Below are 18070 nucleotides of genomic sequence, written 5' to 3'. Positions count from 1 at the left end.
GTAGAAAACTTTTTCTACCAATATACATCTACTATTCATTTGTAACTTGTAGACTTAAAGAGTTGTCTGAGGCAATGACAGATTAATTGACTCCATGAATCAGGGTAGGACTTGAACCCAGGTCTTCCTGCTGCCAAGCCTGGAGCTCTATATTTACTGTACCACATTCATTGCCTCTCTTATAAGGGATATAAACAAGTAAAAGCATAGTGCATGATCAAATGTTTTTTGGAAACAAATGGGATTAAAATGAGAAAACTAATTTTTAAGGAATAATGTAAGTTAAATGATCCTACCTGGTCCCACAAGGCAGCAGCCACCTGGTCTATTACTGCTCCCAGTTCTCGGTATTCACCAGAATATCGGATGTATGCCCAGGTACAGAGAGTGATAAGGGTCAGTCCCATGATCATATTGCATAGGCTGGCTATAATGTCCAAACCAATGAATCCAGTGACACCAGCAATGACATAGGTGATGAAAATGACCACAAACAGTGTGGCTGGGGTGCGTGCTGCATGGAAGATGTTCTTGCTGTCGTTATGTTTGATATATTGTATGTAGAGCTCATCTATTTCACTCTCCAGTTGTTGCAAGTAACGCCGGCTAAATTCCTCCCCACCCATCTTTTTGACCCCACGGAACAGCTTAATTGATTCCTCCTTGAGTTCCAGGTGTTTGTTCTGCAGGTCAGTGGGTGCTAGAAATGGTTTGTCACCCCCACATATCTATAAAAGGCAGAGAAAGGTTGAGATTTAAAAAAAATCCAGGACAGAAACATGTATACCAATAATATAACTATTCACAAATAACCACTGTCTTGTATACAAGTTGGCTTATAGTGTTCATTTTTTCATAGGCAAGGTAGTGTGAGGAAAACTAAGCCCTGAAAATTTGGATTTTAACCAAAACTCTTCCCACTGAAAATAAAGGGACTTTAAACTCTCTATCTCTCACATAACTAATATGTTATCTGTCATACACAAAGAATAAATATTGAAAAATAATTATGTGATAAGACATGGCATTTTAAAATTGTTTTTCCAGTAGTGGTACTAGATCTACCCTGATCCATATGCATGTTTTCACACAGTTTCCTCCTTGCTTCTCTACAAAGAAAGATTATTTTCTCTTGTGGCTTACTTGGGGGTCTAGAGATGGATGGCTGAATGAAACATGGTAAAAAGTTGGATAGAGTTGTCTTCCATTTTCTATCAATGTCCGATATGCTTAGCACAGTGCCTAGCACATGCTTAATAAATGTTTATTGACCACTGACTAAAAGAATAAGAAGGAATAGCTGAGAGAAATTTGTTACATTCTAAATGTGTTCAAAGCATTGCATTTTTATTCTTACCTCTTCCATTCTTCTGTTATATGTATCCTTGGCAGTTGCAACGGCTGCTAAATTGTTAGCCTCAGCTGTGGCCTTTGGACAAAATACAAATATATAAAATTTATTTCATAATTATCATATGTCCTACATGATATATTAACCAACCGTGAATTCCAGTCATGAATGTTAGCATAACCTGTAAAGCATCTTAAAACAAATTTGCAACACCTGACATCTGAATAATTACCTGCAACATTGATTTGGGATGGGGTAATTCTTCTCCTTGATAGATCTTTATGTATGCCTGTGAAGTGACACAAAATGCATATTTAAATAAGTTTCATGAAATGCTTCCATCTATTACTATTATAAATTATGTTTGTAAGTACTTTTCAACTTTTTTATTTCGCAGAATCACAGAATATTGGAGTTGGAAGGTGTTTCAGCTGTAATCTCATCTAACTCATACTCTCAAAAGAATGTCCATTACCCCATACCCAATAGGAAGTCAAGCAGCCAACAAGGGGGAATCCACTACCTTTTGAGGAAGCAACATTACAATTTTGAGTAGCTTTAATTGTGAGATAATATATCAGATATCAAGCCTTTACTATATTTACCTCTTTGCAACTTCCACTTCAGTGTTCTTAATTCTGCCCTGGGGGACCCAATGGAACAAGCTAATCCCTCTGCTATGTGAATGTCCTTCATGTGCCTGAAGACAATTGTCATATGTTACTTCCCCCCTCTCAAGTCTTCTATTCTCCAATATAAACATCTCCATTTCTTTCATATAATCCTCATGTGACCTGGACTCAAGGCCCTTCACTATTTGGTTACCCTTCTCTTGAATGTTTATAATGTTAAGGGAATTTGAAGATCTTCCCTACCCCTTAATAGACCCATGTGACCTGCTTTGAGCTTTGGCCCAGTCTAAAGCCTGGGTCACATGAAGCGATGATGGTGGGAGGAGCTTGCTGAATGGGTGGAGCAGGAAGAGAGAGTGAGGTGGAGCTGAGAGAGAGAGAGAGAGAGAGAGAGAGAGAGAGAGAGAGAGAGAGAGAGCGAGAGAGAGAGCAGGCAGAGCAGAGCAGAACAGCTAGCATGAGTGAGAGAGGGAGTGATTTTGCCTAAGGGAGCTTGTTTGTGGGGAGGCCTGACAGAGGGAAGGTTTGGGGATGGCCGTGCTCCCTGCATTGATAATATGTATAGATTTCTTTGTTGCTATGATGGATTTGGCTTTCTGGTTTTTATATAAATGTCTTGCTTTTGTTTTTGAGGAAAAGAGTTTCTATTTTGTGAATTTACCCTGGAAGCATGCATACATATCCATAGTGATGGCTGTGGGTATCTCACTGGCATTATAATGCTTTCTAAGTTTCTTAAAATGTGACATCTAGAACTAGGCAAAATACTCCTGATGTAGTCTGACCAACCGAGAGATAGAGGGAGTATCATCTTCTTATTCTTATAAACTAACTATGCTCCTTTTAGTGTAGCACAAGATGACGTTACGATTTTTGGTTGTCATATCACAAAACTGACTCATATAGAGTTTATAGTATTTTTCATACAAACTGCTAACTAACCATACCTCTCTCATTTCATACTTATGAAATTATTTTTAAGGAATATATAAGATTTTACAATAGATCCATATTAAATTTCATCTTCTTATATTTGTCCCAATGTTGTAGCCCTCCAAGATCTTTTTGGATCCTATCTATTTGATAAGCAAAAGTGAGCAGAAAAATTGATTGTCCCTTTCCAAAGCAAATGCTATTAATGATTGGATTATAGCTCTAGACCAGAAGGGAAAAGGGAAAAGAAGAAACTTACAGTTTATAAAACTGGGGCAACCTTGAACCTGATTAATGATTATTAGCCAAATGACTTGTACCTGGCTTTTGGTCTAGCTTTTCAGAGATAAACATTCTGATAAATATGGATAGTCACCATAAATTATAATGAGAGCTTTTATCAAAGGGATACAACCCTGTACCCAGGAATGAAAACACTAGGTCAAAGGCAAAACTGCCCTGATGTTTCTGTTTTCCAACCTGGTTGGGTGGTAGCATGTTTCAAAGATGACTCCCTTAATTAACAAGAACCAAGTTCCTGCTCTCTCTAAGAAAAGTAGTGCTTTATTCAGCCTAGGATTACAGCTGAGATGGAAGCTAAGAGTTGTAGAGAATACTGTGTTTCTTCAGTGAGAGGTAAACCCAGAGAATTCAGGGGAATAGCATACCATGAGAAAATGTGGTCAACTACCAGTCTAGTAGCAAAGTGACCAGGCCATGAATCCTGAGTTGCTTTAATACTAAACGTGTACCTTTTAGTCTAATAGTGTAGTTTGTATTTGCCCACTCTTCCCAATGATAGTGTTTCTGTAGGTCAAGTTTTGCTGGTGTTAGTTGTTTCTTTCACGTCTGACTGTGACCTCATTTGAGATTTTCTTTGCCATTTCTTTCTCCAGCTCATTTTACAGATGAAGAACTAAGCAAACAGGGTTGTGACTTGCCCAGGGTCACACAGCTAGTCACTGTCTGGGATCAGATTTGAATTTAGAAAGATGAGTCTTCCTGACTTCAAGCCAGGCATTCTATTCATAGAACTACACAACTGCCCTGTAGACAAAGAAATCAATGGAAACGGAGAGGTTTAAATTAATCTCCACAACTGTTGGGAGCCAAGGCTCTAATTTTTTCCAAGTGAAATGATTTTGTGGCCCAATTGTGGGCCTTTGGACAAAAATATAAAAAGCCTTAAGACTTTGGCAGAGAAATTCTGGAGACTCCAGTGAAACTCCTTGCTCACTGTTCTTAATTTCTTGCTTTTATTTTGCTGGACTGTTTTGCACCCTGTGATGGTGCAATGAATAGAGTACTAGGGCTTGGAGTCAGAAAAATCAGAGTACAAATCTGACCTCAGACACTTACTAGCTGTATGATTCTGGGTTAGTTGCTTAACTCCTGCTAGCCTAAAACTGGAGGAGGAAATAACAAACCAAGTATCTTTGCCAAGAAAACCCCAACTGAATGATTGAACAACAATAAGGAATTACTGTGAATGATGAAAAAATATCAATTATCGAATACAGATTTCTTTATAAAAAAAAAGTTTGAGCCCATAAGCAGCATGCCAGTGAATAGACAGCTGACCTCAGAGCCAAAAAGACCTAGGTTAAATCCTGTCTTTGAAACATATTGGCTGTATGAATCTGGGAAAATCACTCAAACAATGCTGCAGGAACTCTCTAAGTTTCAAGACAATTGCACATCTGTGTTGGTAGAGGAATTCCTTACATCAATGAAATCACACATCTAGACTATCCTTTTCTATCTCCTGTCTCCCCACAAAGTCTAGAGATATGTCTGAAAATGTAATATAGAATGTATGAGAATTGTTTCATATATTTCTATTTTAGTTCTGCCAGCTGTTGGAGTAAATTTTATCCTTCATTCCCTCTAAGTTTTTAGGCAAACACCACTGGAATATTTTCTTCTGTAAGAGTTGATAATATAACACCTCCTTGTTGGGTAGGTGATTTTGGGGGAAGAGGGAGGTAACTCTGATATATAATTTAGAGGATGAGGATCAGAGGATCTAAAACTACAAGACTGCATACATTGGAAAGAATGCTGGATTTGGAGTTAGAGAACCTGAGTTTGAATCCCAATTCTATTATTTATTAGCTGTGTGACCTTGAGCAAGTCACTTCCTGTTTTTTGTGCCTCAATTTCCTGATCTTTAAAATGAGGAGGTTGAAATAGGTGATTGCTAAGAACCCAATTAACTATTTTAAAATTAATTTTTAATTAATACAATCCCCTCATTTTGCAAATGGAAATAATCAGGCCTGCAGAGATAAAGTGACTTGTCCAAGGTCACCCAACTAATTAGTAGTAGAACAGAGATCTGAATCAAGTACTACTTTTGGCTTTTGTATAAAAAGCAGCAAAGTAAGAAAGAAGAACTTGAGCTAAATAAGGAGAAGGAAGTTGATTTTTGAGAGTTTGAGATATATGAAGATCAGAGACTGAATTTGGGAAAGAGAAATTGAGGATAAATTCAGAAAAATGTTAAAGATGACAACCTCCAGGTCTATCTGTATTCATCTTTCAGCTTTTGTAAAAGAAAATAAAAGGAAAAGGAGGAGAAATCATTAAAGAAAACTTTTTCATTCATTCATTCTTTTTGTTAATAAAAAAAGAATAAGAAAACAACATTACGAATTTTTCTAAAAAAATAATTTCACAAAAAAGGAAAATTAGGCGTCTTTTCTCTTTTCCCTCCATCCTACCCCATTCCCCCAGATTCTCTCTTTTTTACCTCTATAACTAACACAACTCTTGATTCTTCACATTATGAAGAAAACTTATCAATGCATCAAATGTAAGGAAAAACAAATTCTTTGGAAATGAGGAACAAATACCTTGAAGTATTCCACTAGTCCTCGGCAGGTGATTTTATTTCCATTGATTTCTTTAACATCTAGGTTCTCAGGGCTAAGTAGCCAAGGGATCAAAATTTTCAGGTTCTTAATGAATTCACCATCTATTTCTATAAGTAAAAGCAAGTTCATCATTATTTAAACAATCTCCACCCCGCTTTATGCTCTCTAAATAGCATAATTTTTTGTCCTCTCAATTCTTTTCCTCAAGTAAAGCAACTCCAGTAGAATAAGCAGCTCTTATAGAATAAGCTAAGCAGCTCTAAGGGCAGTTTCTTTTGTCTTTGCATTTTCAGAATCTCTTTGTACTGGTAGGTGACTAATAAATGTTCATTGAATTGAATTGAAATCCCAGCTCCTACATGAAGTTCTTTCCAAATTGACTAGAGAAGAATCATCAGTTTCCTCAGTTTAGGATCTGAATTTTTCACAACTTTGTCCCTTATACCTACTTACCATTCTTATTATACTTATTATACAATTACCTTTATCTCACATATTAGAGAAATATATTATTGTTCACTTATATGACAACTTCTGTTTTTAAATTATTTTGTGGACCATGTTCATCCATGTGACTGGTATAATCTCACAATAATACTTTGGAATTAGTAACCTTTCTTCCTTGAAATAACACTATCTCATTAGTAATATGAATGTGTATTTGCTACATCACTGTTTTGATCAGTTTTCTACAGAAGATTTTCTAAAAATCTTAACTTTTATGTTAGTAAGTTGAAATTTATTATCCTTTCCTGAGGTAAGGAAAAGTAGTAGTAGTAGTAGTAGTAGTAGTAGTAGTAGTAGCAGTAGTAGTAGTAGTAGTAGTAGTAGTAGTAGTAGTAGTAAATATGTCATTGTAGTATCATTCATGAACATCATCATTCTTCTCGTAAGTACTTACTAGTGAATAAGCACGCAATTAAGTATACTTTACTATAAAGCTAGTGTCCCAACTGAACGTGATTTTCTCCTTGCCTTTATTATTATTTCTTTTGAAAACTTTCTGTTCATCAATTCATGAATCTATCATATTGAAATGATGTAAGTTCACAAGCTCATATTTGACTAATCTGTTCTAATTTGTTATTTTTTTTAATTCATGAAAGGCATGAATGATGATTCCAGTTAATACTTTAAATATTAAAATTTTAAATTTCCTTTAAAATAAAGGAAATCCCATGAAGATAATTTAATTATCCAACTTTGATCAATAGAAACTTTAGTCCTGGAATCTCTTTGTTTAAAAGTATTTTAATACAAACCTATTGAAATCATTACACAAATGTTCAGTATCAGAATGTCTACTCTTACATTAGAGTTTTTCCATTTTTTAAGTGGTAGTGAAAATAATAGGCTCTTGTTCTTGAAAATAAAATATATTCCCAACAATTATTTTTTTCTGTCATATGTAAAGTCATCATTTAAAATACTTATAGCCTTGGACCCAGAGATCCTAGGGCAAGTGATATGGACATAGGAGATCAATCATAGAAAGTCAGATGCTTTATGTAACAAAAATATATGTAGCTGTGTGTGTGTGTGTGTATGCCTGTCCATGTATGGCAGCAAAAAACTACATGCAAAGCATCTAAATACCCATCAATTGGGGTATGATGCATGAAAATATGGTTTGTGGAATATTACTAGAGTGTCAGAAGGAGTTTTCCCAGGCAGCAAATCGTATGTTGTGGTCTAGGGATGCTAGGAATCCCAAAATGCAAGGGTAGAGGGAACAAGCCTTCCTCAAAAGAATTTGACCACTCAAGCCTTCTTTCAGTCTGAGTAGCAAGTTTAATAAGACACCAGCTGGGTGGGCAAGATTTCCAATAAACCTGTGATATTTGTGATGTCAATAGAAGTGGGTCAGATTTTAAGAATCTGCTCATTTGATGAGTATAAGATGTATATTTTTATACAGAAAGACTGTGGGAAGATCTGGATAGGATCTAGGAGTGGCAAGTACCTTGGGGTGGTCTGGAGCTAACAGAGAAAGGGATCTCGAAGGGATCAAGTAGTGACAAGTAGCCTGGAGTGGGCCTGGTACAGACAATGAGGGCCACAAAGAAAGGGCAGTTAAAAGGATTATTGACTGGGATGGGCCTGGTGGCTCAGACAAATGCCAGAGATCTGGGTTGAGGGGCTTTGGGGTCTAGATCCCAAAGACTTGGTCTTTTCCTTTTAGGGGTTCAGCGCAATTCCCATTCCTATCATTATAAGTGCAATAATACAAAAGGAAGGAACAAAAAATTAAAACTGAATGTCACGTAATTATAATGACCTAGCTTGATCTCAGAGAAGATTTGAGAAAATGCACCTCCCTCCCTTATTTGCAAGGATAAGAGACTACATATGTGGAATACTACATATAATGTCAGACATGGTTGATATGTTGATAGATTTTGCTGAATTACTTTAAAAATATCTTAAAAGAGTAGAGGAGTGAGATGGACGTATTCAGAAATGAAGTTAATGTAAAAACAAAACATATCAATAAAATAAGATTTTTATAATTAAAATAAAATATAAAGGTACTAGAGTTTAAGAATTGACTGGCATTATGGGATATGTAGTTCAGAGGGAACATTTTGATCTTTAAGTTTAGACTTTGGTCTAACTTTGGAAAAACTTTGGAAAAGGGACACAGTCTGCAATAGAGAGATTTAAAAAAAAGACAACATATCACACAGAGAAGCATTCTGCCTCCCACAAGAGTATGGGAAAATAGTGGAATGGACGGTAGGAAATCATTACACATCCTGACGGTTAGTGAATAAAAGAGGACCGTAGCAGAGCCTTTGAGAAGGTGATGAAAAGTCTGCTTATGAGAGCATGGAAAAACAGTGGTATAGTTAACATCAACAAAGAAGTTGCACTGATGATGTCAGTTGCCATCATCATTTTAAAAATTAAGAACTGAGGAGAGCTTTGAAAGGTTTTACTCTCCCCAGTTCCTAGGTTAACAGAAGTCTCCATGTGATAGAAATCACCGCTCTTTATTTAAACTATTTCTTTATCCTGCTTTTTTCATTCTGCTTTTTCTGTATTTTGCTTCCTTAAATGTTCATGATCATAATAAATACTTGTATTACAATCTTATATAATTATTTCATATCTGTAAAAGGGTATCTAAGCCACTGTCTAGGGGACACTAAATCTTGTCCTAGTGATCAGACTTCAATTCTTGTCTGGTGAGCTTAAGAGTTATTTGATTTTCATTTAGTAAGCTGTATTTTTAAAGTCTTCAAGACAGAAGAGGAAGGGATTCATCTGGGCCATGGGGACATGCTTAAGCCTAAATTCATTGTTAATAGACACACACACACGCACACAAACACAAAGAGCTATATATGTGGCTTCTTTAGCTTTAGGGCCTCCATGTAAAACTCCACTCCCTAATATGGAAGAGGAGATGGGGAGTAGAGGGAAGTTTATACCCTCAGGGTCAACCAGTGCCTCAGGAATAAAGCTGAAAGTTCCACTACTTTTGCTCCAGATTGATACCTGGCAGTTACTCTTATAAAGGGGTGGCACTAACTTCTATCAAAGTTAGTTTAAGGTGTATGTGAAAAAAGGTCTATGAGCACAGGGCAAAGATAGTGGTTAGGCCTGCTCCAGGGTCTTTGGTAAGTTGTGTTACAGTGTTTTTTTAGAATTTATTTTTAGAGTCATTGTCCTGAAATGCTTATTGCTACAGAACAACACTGAATTTCATGTAGCACAATGTAAATAGGCTATAGCAATAAGAATACAAATACATGAATAGAATGGTTTGGTTTCAGTTTTGGAATTCCAAGCAAAAAATTGAAGAAACGGTTCTTTTGCTGGCACAGTGGCTAAAGCATAAGGAACATGAGGAGTGCAAAGTAGGCCTCAGACACTATTAGCTGTGTGACTGTGGGCAAGCCACTCGACCTCTCTTTGCCTTAGTTTTCTTATCTGTAAAGTGGGAATAATAGTAGCACCTGCTTCCTAGGATTGCTGTGAAGATACTGTAAGGTAATATATGTGAAGTGCATAGTGAGTAACACATAGTAAATACTACATAAATGTTGGGTATTATTATTTTACCCTTTGTCAACTGCAACGTATGAAAATGTTATAATTGGTTACTAGGATATAGTACATATTTTTTTCTTTGTAGATTTAGGAACCTTAAATTTAGAATATAATATTATAATGCCTCTATCAAAGAATAGCTCTTTTGGAGTTGCTACTTAAGAAAAATCTTCCTTTAATTCAATTCACAATAATTTAGTTTTTTGGTATTTGTTTCTAGAAGTTTGCATTTAGTAGTTATAGAATATTTTTTTCTGTGTGAATCAATAATTAGCCAATTTACGTGACATTTCCTTGACAAGTATCAATGTTCCCTTAATGAGTTTGGATGCAAAACCAAGATTATTAATTCTTAGCTGTATGCAGGATATGATTCATTCTGGCATCTCTGGTGGCCATCTAACTTCAACAAAACTTGGTAGAAGATTTGCATAGATAAAGACTCCAGCAATAAGTTATAAATTCACAAATATACTACAGTCTCTTATCATTTCCCTCAGAGAAACCTAACTCCAATGGAAGTCAACAGGAGTGAAACTATTTGGGTTGCTTAGTAGACAGAAATTACAAAGAAATTCAAGTTTACTTCTGTGAACATGTTTACATTACTACAGACCTTTGAGTTTTCCATTGAAATTTGGGTTGGTGGCAACTTTTAGGCCAGGATGAGGTAGTAGAAAACAGGATATGTTGGTGAAACAGGAATGAATATGCTTTCGTACATTCTGAAGTTCTTCATGCTGGTTCCCTGAGACCTGAAATAAACCACCTTGACATTTAACTAAGGGTGAAAATTCAGGGCACAATTTTAAATTTAATTTGCATTATTAACATTTTCAGCATCACTTTCTTAATTCTAGACAACCAACAAAAGAATAACTCAAATTTTGATCTGTAGCCTTTGCAGATTTCCAAGGTGTAAACGTTCCTAATGAAAATTTAAAGTCAGCTCCTATGCACTAATGTTAGTTGATGCCAGCAAATCCCTTGCATTTAACTGTGCCTTTTGCATCTGTTCACATAAATCTTCCTAGTTTTTCTAAAACTATCTTGCTTCTCATTTCTTATATCTTAATAGTGTTCCATCACAATTATATACCATTGTGCCCATAAGAATTTGCTGATGTCTTCGTCTTGGAACTTGGTATGGCACTGAAGAAGTAACTTAGGTAGAATTGTAATTTTTATTATATTGGCTCAGCCTACCCATGAACAATGAACATTTCTTCAATTGTTTGTATCTGTATTTATTTGTGTGAAAAGTATTTTGTAATTGTATTCATATAGTCACTGGATTAGTCTTGGCAGGTAGACTCCCAAGTATATTATCTGCAGTTATTTTCAATGGGATTTCTCTTTCTATCTCTTCCTGCTGTGTTTTTTTGGTAATATATGGAAATACGGATGGTTTGTATAGCTTTATTTAATATCCTGCAATTTTGTTAAAGTTGTTTCATTTTTTAGCTGATTCTCTGTGATTCACTAAATATACCATCATATCATGTACAAGGAGTGTTTTGTTTCCTCATTGTCTATTTTTATGCCTTCAATTTCTTTTACTTGTCTTGTTGCTATAACTAGCTTTCCTAATAAAATTTTAATCAATTAATTAATAATAGTGGTGATAATGAATGTTTTTGCTTCACCTTTGATCTTATTGGAAAAGCTTCTAGTTTATCACTATTACAGATAATTTTTGATTTTGGCTTTAGATTGATACTACTTTATATTTTTAGGAAAGCTCTACTTATTCCTATGTATTCTAGCATTTTAAAATAGAAATTTTTGTATTTTGTCCAAAGGTTTTTTTATCTATTGATATAATCATATGATTTTTTCTTATTAATATGGTCAATTATGTTTATAGTTTTCCTAATATTGAACCAGCTCTGGTTCATAATGTATGACCTTTGTGACATATTGCTGTAATATCCTTGCTAGTATCTCATTAAAATTTTTTACAGCAGTATTCATTAAGGAAATTGGTCTATAGTTTTCTTTCTCAAGGAACTGAGCCAACATGATGGAAAAGGGGCAGGAATTTGCCTGAGTTCTCCCCAAAACCTTTCTGAACAACTTCAAATAATGCCTCAAAAAATTTTGAAGATTCCACAAAAGGAATCAATTTTCAAGCCCAAGACAACTTGGAAGATTGGCAAAAAAAAGGTCTGTTTCACTGGGGTGAGAGTGGAGTACAGTCCAGTGGTGACAGTGGCAGTTGCCAGACCTCTCAGCCTCTCAGGTAAGGAGGTCAGACAGGTGGTCAGAAGAATATCACAAGAGTCCCTTTGCTGGTCACAGGGACAGGACTTGTTGCATTGCCCAAATCTGGATCTTTGTTGCAGTCCTGGGTTTTAATCCCACAGTGAGAAGGAGCCCTAGCACACCAGAGCTTGCAAGCTGCAGAGAGCTGGGACACTGGTCATAGATCCAGGGCAGAAAAGAGTGCTTGTGGTCACTCACAGACCAAAGCACAGAATAGAAGAGTAATAAACACACCTCTCCATAGGTCATACCACCTTGGAAGAACTGAAAACTTACAGATAACCAGAACTAGTTCAGAAAACAACTACACAATAAACCCCCTGAAGCTCAGGACAGTGTTCCCTCCAATCCAGAAGCAGAGCCCCACTTAAGCATAGAATTAAAAGACAAGAAATTGACTGGAAAAATGAGCAAACAGAAAAAACAGACCCTGAATATTGAAAATTACTATGGTGACAGGGAAGATCAAAATACAAACTCAGAAAAAGACAACAAAGTCAAACGTGAATTACATTGAACTCTTGAATTAAAATATGAATTGGTCTCAGACCATGCAAGAACTCAAAAAGGACTTTAAAAATCATGAGAGATAGAGGAAAAATTGGGAAGAGAAATGAGAGTGATACAAGAAAATCATGAGAAAAGAGTCCAATAAATTGGTAAAAGAAACACAGAACAATACTGAAGAAAATAACACCTTAAATTACAGAGTAGGTCAAATGATAAAAGAGGCACAAAAATTCACTGTAGAAAAGAATGCCTTGAAAAGCAGAAGTAGCCAAACGGAAAAAAATTAGAAATGCTCACCAAAGAAAATCATTCCTTAAAAATTAGAATTGGGCAAGTGAAAGCTAATTCAAAGGAATGAAAAAAATAGAAGAAAATGTGAAATATATCATTGGAAAAACAACTGATTTGGAAAATAAATCTAGGGGAAATGATTGAAAAATTATTGGATTATCGAAAAGCCATGATTAAAAAAGGAGCCTAGCCATCATGTTTCAAGAAAATATCAAGGAAACCTCCCCTGATACCCTAGAACCAGAGAGTAAAATAGAAATGGAAAGAATCCACCCATCACCTTCTGAAAGAAATGCCAAAATGAAAGCTCCCAAGAATAACATAGCCAAATTCCAGGGTACCCAGGTCAAGGAGAAAATATTGCAAGTAATCAGAAAGAAACAACTCAAATATCATGGAGCCCATAATCAGGATAACACAAGATTTAGCAGTTTCTAAATTAAAGGAGTAGAGAGTTTGCAATATGATATTTTGGAGGGCAAATGAGCTGGGATTCCAATCAAGAATCACCTACCCAGCAAAACTGAATATAATTCTTCAAGGGGGAAAATGGATATTCAATGAAATAGAGAACTTTCAAACATTCTTGATGGAAAGACGAGAACTGAGCAGAAAATTTGACTTTTAAATAAAAGACTGAAAAGGAACAAAAAAAAGGTAAACAGGAAAGTGAATTCATTAGGGATTTAATAAGGTTAAACTGCTTATCTTCCTGTCAAGGAAAATGATACTGATTACTCCCAAAAGTTTTCCCATTATTAGGAAAGTTAGAAGTAATATACATAGAGAGAGGACATGGGTGTGAGTTGAGTATGATGGTATAATAATCTAAAACAAAATAAGAAGTGAGAAGGAGCAATGCACTGCGAGGAACAGATAAGGGAGAGGTAGAAAGGGGTAAATTATTTGACATAAAAGAGGCATGAAAGTGCTTTTACAGTGGACAGGAACATGGGGGATGTATGTGTGAGCATGTGAATTTTACTCTCATTGGAATTGGCTTGGAGAGGAAATAAAATACACACACTCAGTTGGATATAGAAATTTATCTTATCATATGGGAAAGTAGGAGTGAAATGGGATAAGAGAAGGGTGATAGAAGGGAGGGTGAATTAGCTGAGGTAAAAGTCAGAAGCAAAACACTTTTGAAAATGATTGAGGTGAAAGGAGAGAGAAAGAATGGAAATGGGGGAAAATAGGATCGAGTGAAATATTTAGTAATCATGGGTGTGAAAAAAAATTTACAGCAAGTTTCTCTGAAAAAGAACCTATTTCTTAAATATATAGAAAACTGAGTTAAATTTACAGAAAAGCCATTATTCAATTGATAAGTAGTTGGAGGATATGAACAGGCAGTTTTTAGATTAAGTATTAAAAGTTATCTGTAGTCATATAAAAATGCTCTAAATCGCTATAGATTAGAGAAATGCAAATTAAAACAACTCCGAGGTACCACCGTACACCTCTCAGATTGACTAATATGATAAGAGGAAAATGAAAAAATGTTGAGGGGATATGGGAAAATTAGGACAGTAATGCAATGTTGGTGGAGTTGTAAACTGATTCAACCATTCTGTAGAACAATTTGGAGCTATGCCCAATGGGTTATAACGTGTGCCCAAGCAATACCACTACTAGGTTTGTATCCCAAAGAGATAAAAAACGAAAAGGAAAACTATTTATAGCAGCTTTGTTTTGTGGTGGCAAAGAAATAGAAATAGAGGGGATGGCTGAACAAATTGTTCTATGTGATTTTGATGGAAAACTATTTTGATGTAAGAAAGGAAGAGCAGGATGCTCTAAAAAAACCTGGAATAACTTGCATGAACTGAGGCAAAGTGAAAAGAACCAAACCAGGAGAACACTGCATGCACTAACAGCAATATTGAATGACTTAGCTAATAAAATGGTCCAAGAAAATTCTGAAGAATTTATGATGAAAAATGCTATCCTCCTTCAGAGAAAGAATCTGTGAAGCCTGAATGCAAATTTAAGCATGCTTTTTCTTTACTTTCTTTTTCGTTTTTGTCTGTGTTTTCTTTCACAACATTACTAACATGGAAATATGTTTTGCATTACTGCATATCCCTAACCTATATCAACTTGCTTTCTTTCCCAATGGAAAGTGAAGCGAGCAGGAGGGAGAGAATTTCGAACTCAAAAGTTTTTTTTTTTAAAATACAAATGCTAAAACTGATTTTTACATATAATTAGAAAAAATAAAATACTAAATTTATAGTTATCTTTTCCTGGTTTAGATGTCAGCACGATATTTGTATCATAAAAGAAATTTGGCAGGACTCCTTCTTTACCTATTTTAAAAAATAATTTATATAGTGTTGGAATTAATTATTCCTTAAATGTTTGGTAAAATTCATTTGTGAATCCATCTAGTCCTTGTGGATTTTTTCTTAGGAATCGCAATTCTTAAGTGTGCAATTTCCTTTTCTGTTAATCTGGACAATTTATATTTTTGTAAAAATTCATCGATTTTTCTTAAATTGTCAAGCTTATTGGCATAAATTAGGAACAATAGCTCCTAATAATTGCTTTAGTTTCATCTTCATTGATGATGTATTTACTCTTTTCATTTTTTGATGCTAGTAATTTGGTTTTTCCTTTCTTTCAATCAAAGAACACTTTATTTATTTTATTATTCTGCCCCAAGAAGTCCTATTTTAAATTTATTTCTTCAATGGTTTTTTACTTTTAATTTTGTTAATCCCCCCTTTGATTTTCAGAATTTCCACTTTGGTGTTTAATTGTTTTTTTTTAATTATTTTTTAAAAAGTCTTTTAGTTGCATTCATTCATCTACTCTTTCTCTCTTTTATTAATGTATGCATTTAGTGACATAAATTTCTTCCTAAATAATGCTTTGGCTTTACCCCCAAATTTTGGTATGTTGTCTCATTGTCATTATCTTTAGTGAAATTATTGTTTCTGTGATTTATTTTTGAACCAGATGTTATTTAGAATTAGTTTCTAATTAATCTTTAATCTATCTTCCAAAGTGCTATATTCAACATAATTTTTACTGCATTATGGTTTAAAAAGATACATTTGATACTTCTACTTTTCTGCATTTTTTGTGAGGTTCCTATGCCTAATACAATTTTTGTGAAGGTGCCATATACACCTGAGGGAAAGTTATATTCCTATCTATTTCCATTCAGTTTTCTCCAGAGGTCTATCATCTCTAACTTTCTTTTTTTTCTTTTTTACATTTATTTATTTTTAGTTTTCAACATTCATTTCCACAAGATTTTGAGTTCTGTTCATTGGAACAATTTATATTTTATTATATATATTATATTTATATATTATCTTACTATAATATTATATATTAACATTATACATATATTAATATTATAAAAAATATATATTTATTATAAAAATTTTCTCCCCATCTTTCCCCTCCCCCTCCCAAAGACACTGTGCATTCTGATTACCTCTTCCCCCAATCTGCCCTCCCTTCTATCACATCCCTCCCTTCCCTTATTCCCATCTCCTGTATTTTCTTGTAGGGCAAGATTGATTTCTATTCCCCATTATCTGAATTTCTTATTTCCCAGTTGCATATAAAACAATTTTTAACATTTGTTTTTAAAACTTTGAGTTTCAACTTCTCCCCCTTCCTCTCTCCCCACTCATCCCCACTGAGAAGGCAAGCAATTCAATAGAGGTTATACATGTGTAATTATGCAAAGGACTTCCATGAAAGTCATGTTATGAGACTAACTATATTTCCCTCCATCCCATCTTGTCCCCCATTTATTCTGTTCTGTGTTTTGACCTTGGCTCTCCCTAAAAGTGTTTACTTCTAATTGCCCCTTTCCTCCTATTTACTCTCCCTTCGATCATCCCCAACACTCCACTTCTCCCTTTCTCCCTTACTTTCCTGTAGTGTAAGATAGATTTTTCATACTAAATTGAGTGTGCATTTTATTCCTTCCTTAAGTTAACTGTGATGAGAGTAAGCTTCACTTCTCCCCTTTCTTCCTCCCCTGAAAAAGCTTTTTCTTGCTTCTTTTATGAGAGATAATTTGCCCCATTCCATTTCCTCTCAATATATTTCTGTCACCCCTTAATTTTATTTTTTTTACATATCATCCCTTCCTATTCAACTCACCCTGTGCCCTTTGTCTATATGTATATAATCCCTCCAACTACCCAAATACTGAGAAAAGTCTCAAGAGTTAAAAATATTATCTTTCCATATAGGAATATAAATGGTTCAGCTTTAGTAAGACCCTTATGATTTCTCTTTCCTGTTTCCCTTTTCATGCTTCTCTTGATTTTTGTGTTTGAAGGTCAAATTTTCTATTCAGCTCTGGTCTTTTCATCAAGAATGCTTGAAAGTCCTCTATTTCATTGAATGACCATTTCCCCACTTAAAGTATTATGCTCAGTTTTGCTGGGGTGGTGATTTTTGGTTTTAATCCAAGTTCCTTTGACTTCTGGAATATCATATTCTAAGCCCTGCAATCCCTTAATGTAGTTATCCTGATTTTATTCCCACAGTGCTCAAACTGTTTCTTTCTGACTGCTTGCAATATTTTCTCCTTGATCTGGAAACTCTGGAATTTGGCTACAATATTCCTCAGAGTTTTTCTTTTCAGATCTCTTTCAGGAGGTGATTAGTGGATTCTTTCAATATTTATTTTGCCCTCTGGTTCTAGAATATCTGGGCAGTTTTCCTTGATAATTTCACAAAATATAATGTTTAGGCTCTTTTTTTGTTCATGGCTTTCAGATAATTCCATAATTTTTAAATTGTCTCTTCTGGATCTATTTTCCAGGTCAGTTATTTTTCCAGTGAGTTATTTTAAAGTCTGCAATCTTTTCATTCCTTTGGTTTTGTTTTATAATTTCTTGATTTTTCATAAAGTCATTAGCTTCCATCTGCTCCATTCTAATCTTTAAGAAATTATTTTCTTCAGTGAGCTTTTGGATCTCCTTTCCCATCTTGCCAATTCTGCTTTTTAGGGCATTCTTCTCCTCATTGACTTTTTGGATCTCTTTTACCATTTGGGTTAGTCTATTTTTTAAAATGTTATTTTCTTCAGCATTTTTTGAGCCTCCTTTAGCAAGCAGTTGACTCATTTTTCATGATTTTCTTGCATCACTCTCATTTCTCTTCCCAATTTTTACTCT

General features: G+C 34.8%; 1 protein-coding gene across 5 annotated transcripts in view; it reads right to left on the bottom strand.

Annotated features, from left to right (window-relative positions):
- Positions 1-18070, bottom strand: part of ATL1 (atlastin GTPase 1) — a 135562-nt gene that overhangs the window by 17596 nt on the left and 99896 nt on the right. For all 5 annotated transcript variants that reach the window (XM_072629445.1, XM_072629446.1, XM_072629449.1 and 2 more), the window contains 5 exons: positions 10465-10603; positions 5772-5899; positions 1584-1640; positions 1358-1429; positions 297-728 (listed from right to left, as the gene is read on the bottom strand). In XM_072629445.1, coding sequence (XP_072485546.1) covers positions 297-728; positions 1358-1429; positions 1584-1640; positions 5772-5899; positions 10465-10603 — 828 coding nt within the window. The remainder of the gene's footprint in view (positions 1-296; positions 729-1357; positions 1430-1583; positions 1641-5771; positions 5900-10464; positions 10604-18070) is intronic.

This window comes from Notamacropus eugenii, chromosome 1 (assembly GCF_028372415.1).
Source record: "Notamacropus eugenii isolate mMacEug1 chromosome 1, mMacEug1.pri_v2, whole genome shotgun sequence".
NCBI classification, from domain to species: Eukaryota; Metazoa; Chordata; class Mammalia; order Diprotodontia; family Macropodidae; genus Notamacropus; species Notamacropus eugenii.
Note: the sequence above shows the minus strand (reverse complement) of the source record. Positions and strands in the feature narration are given on the sequence as shown.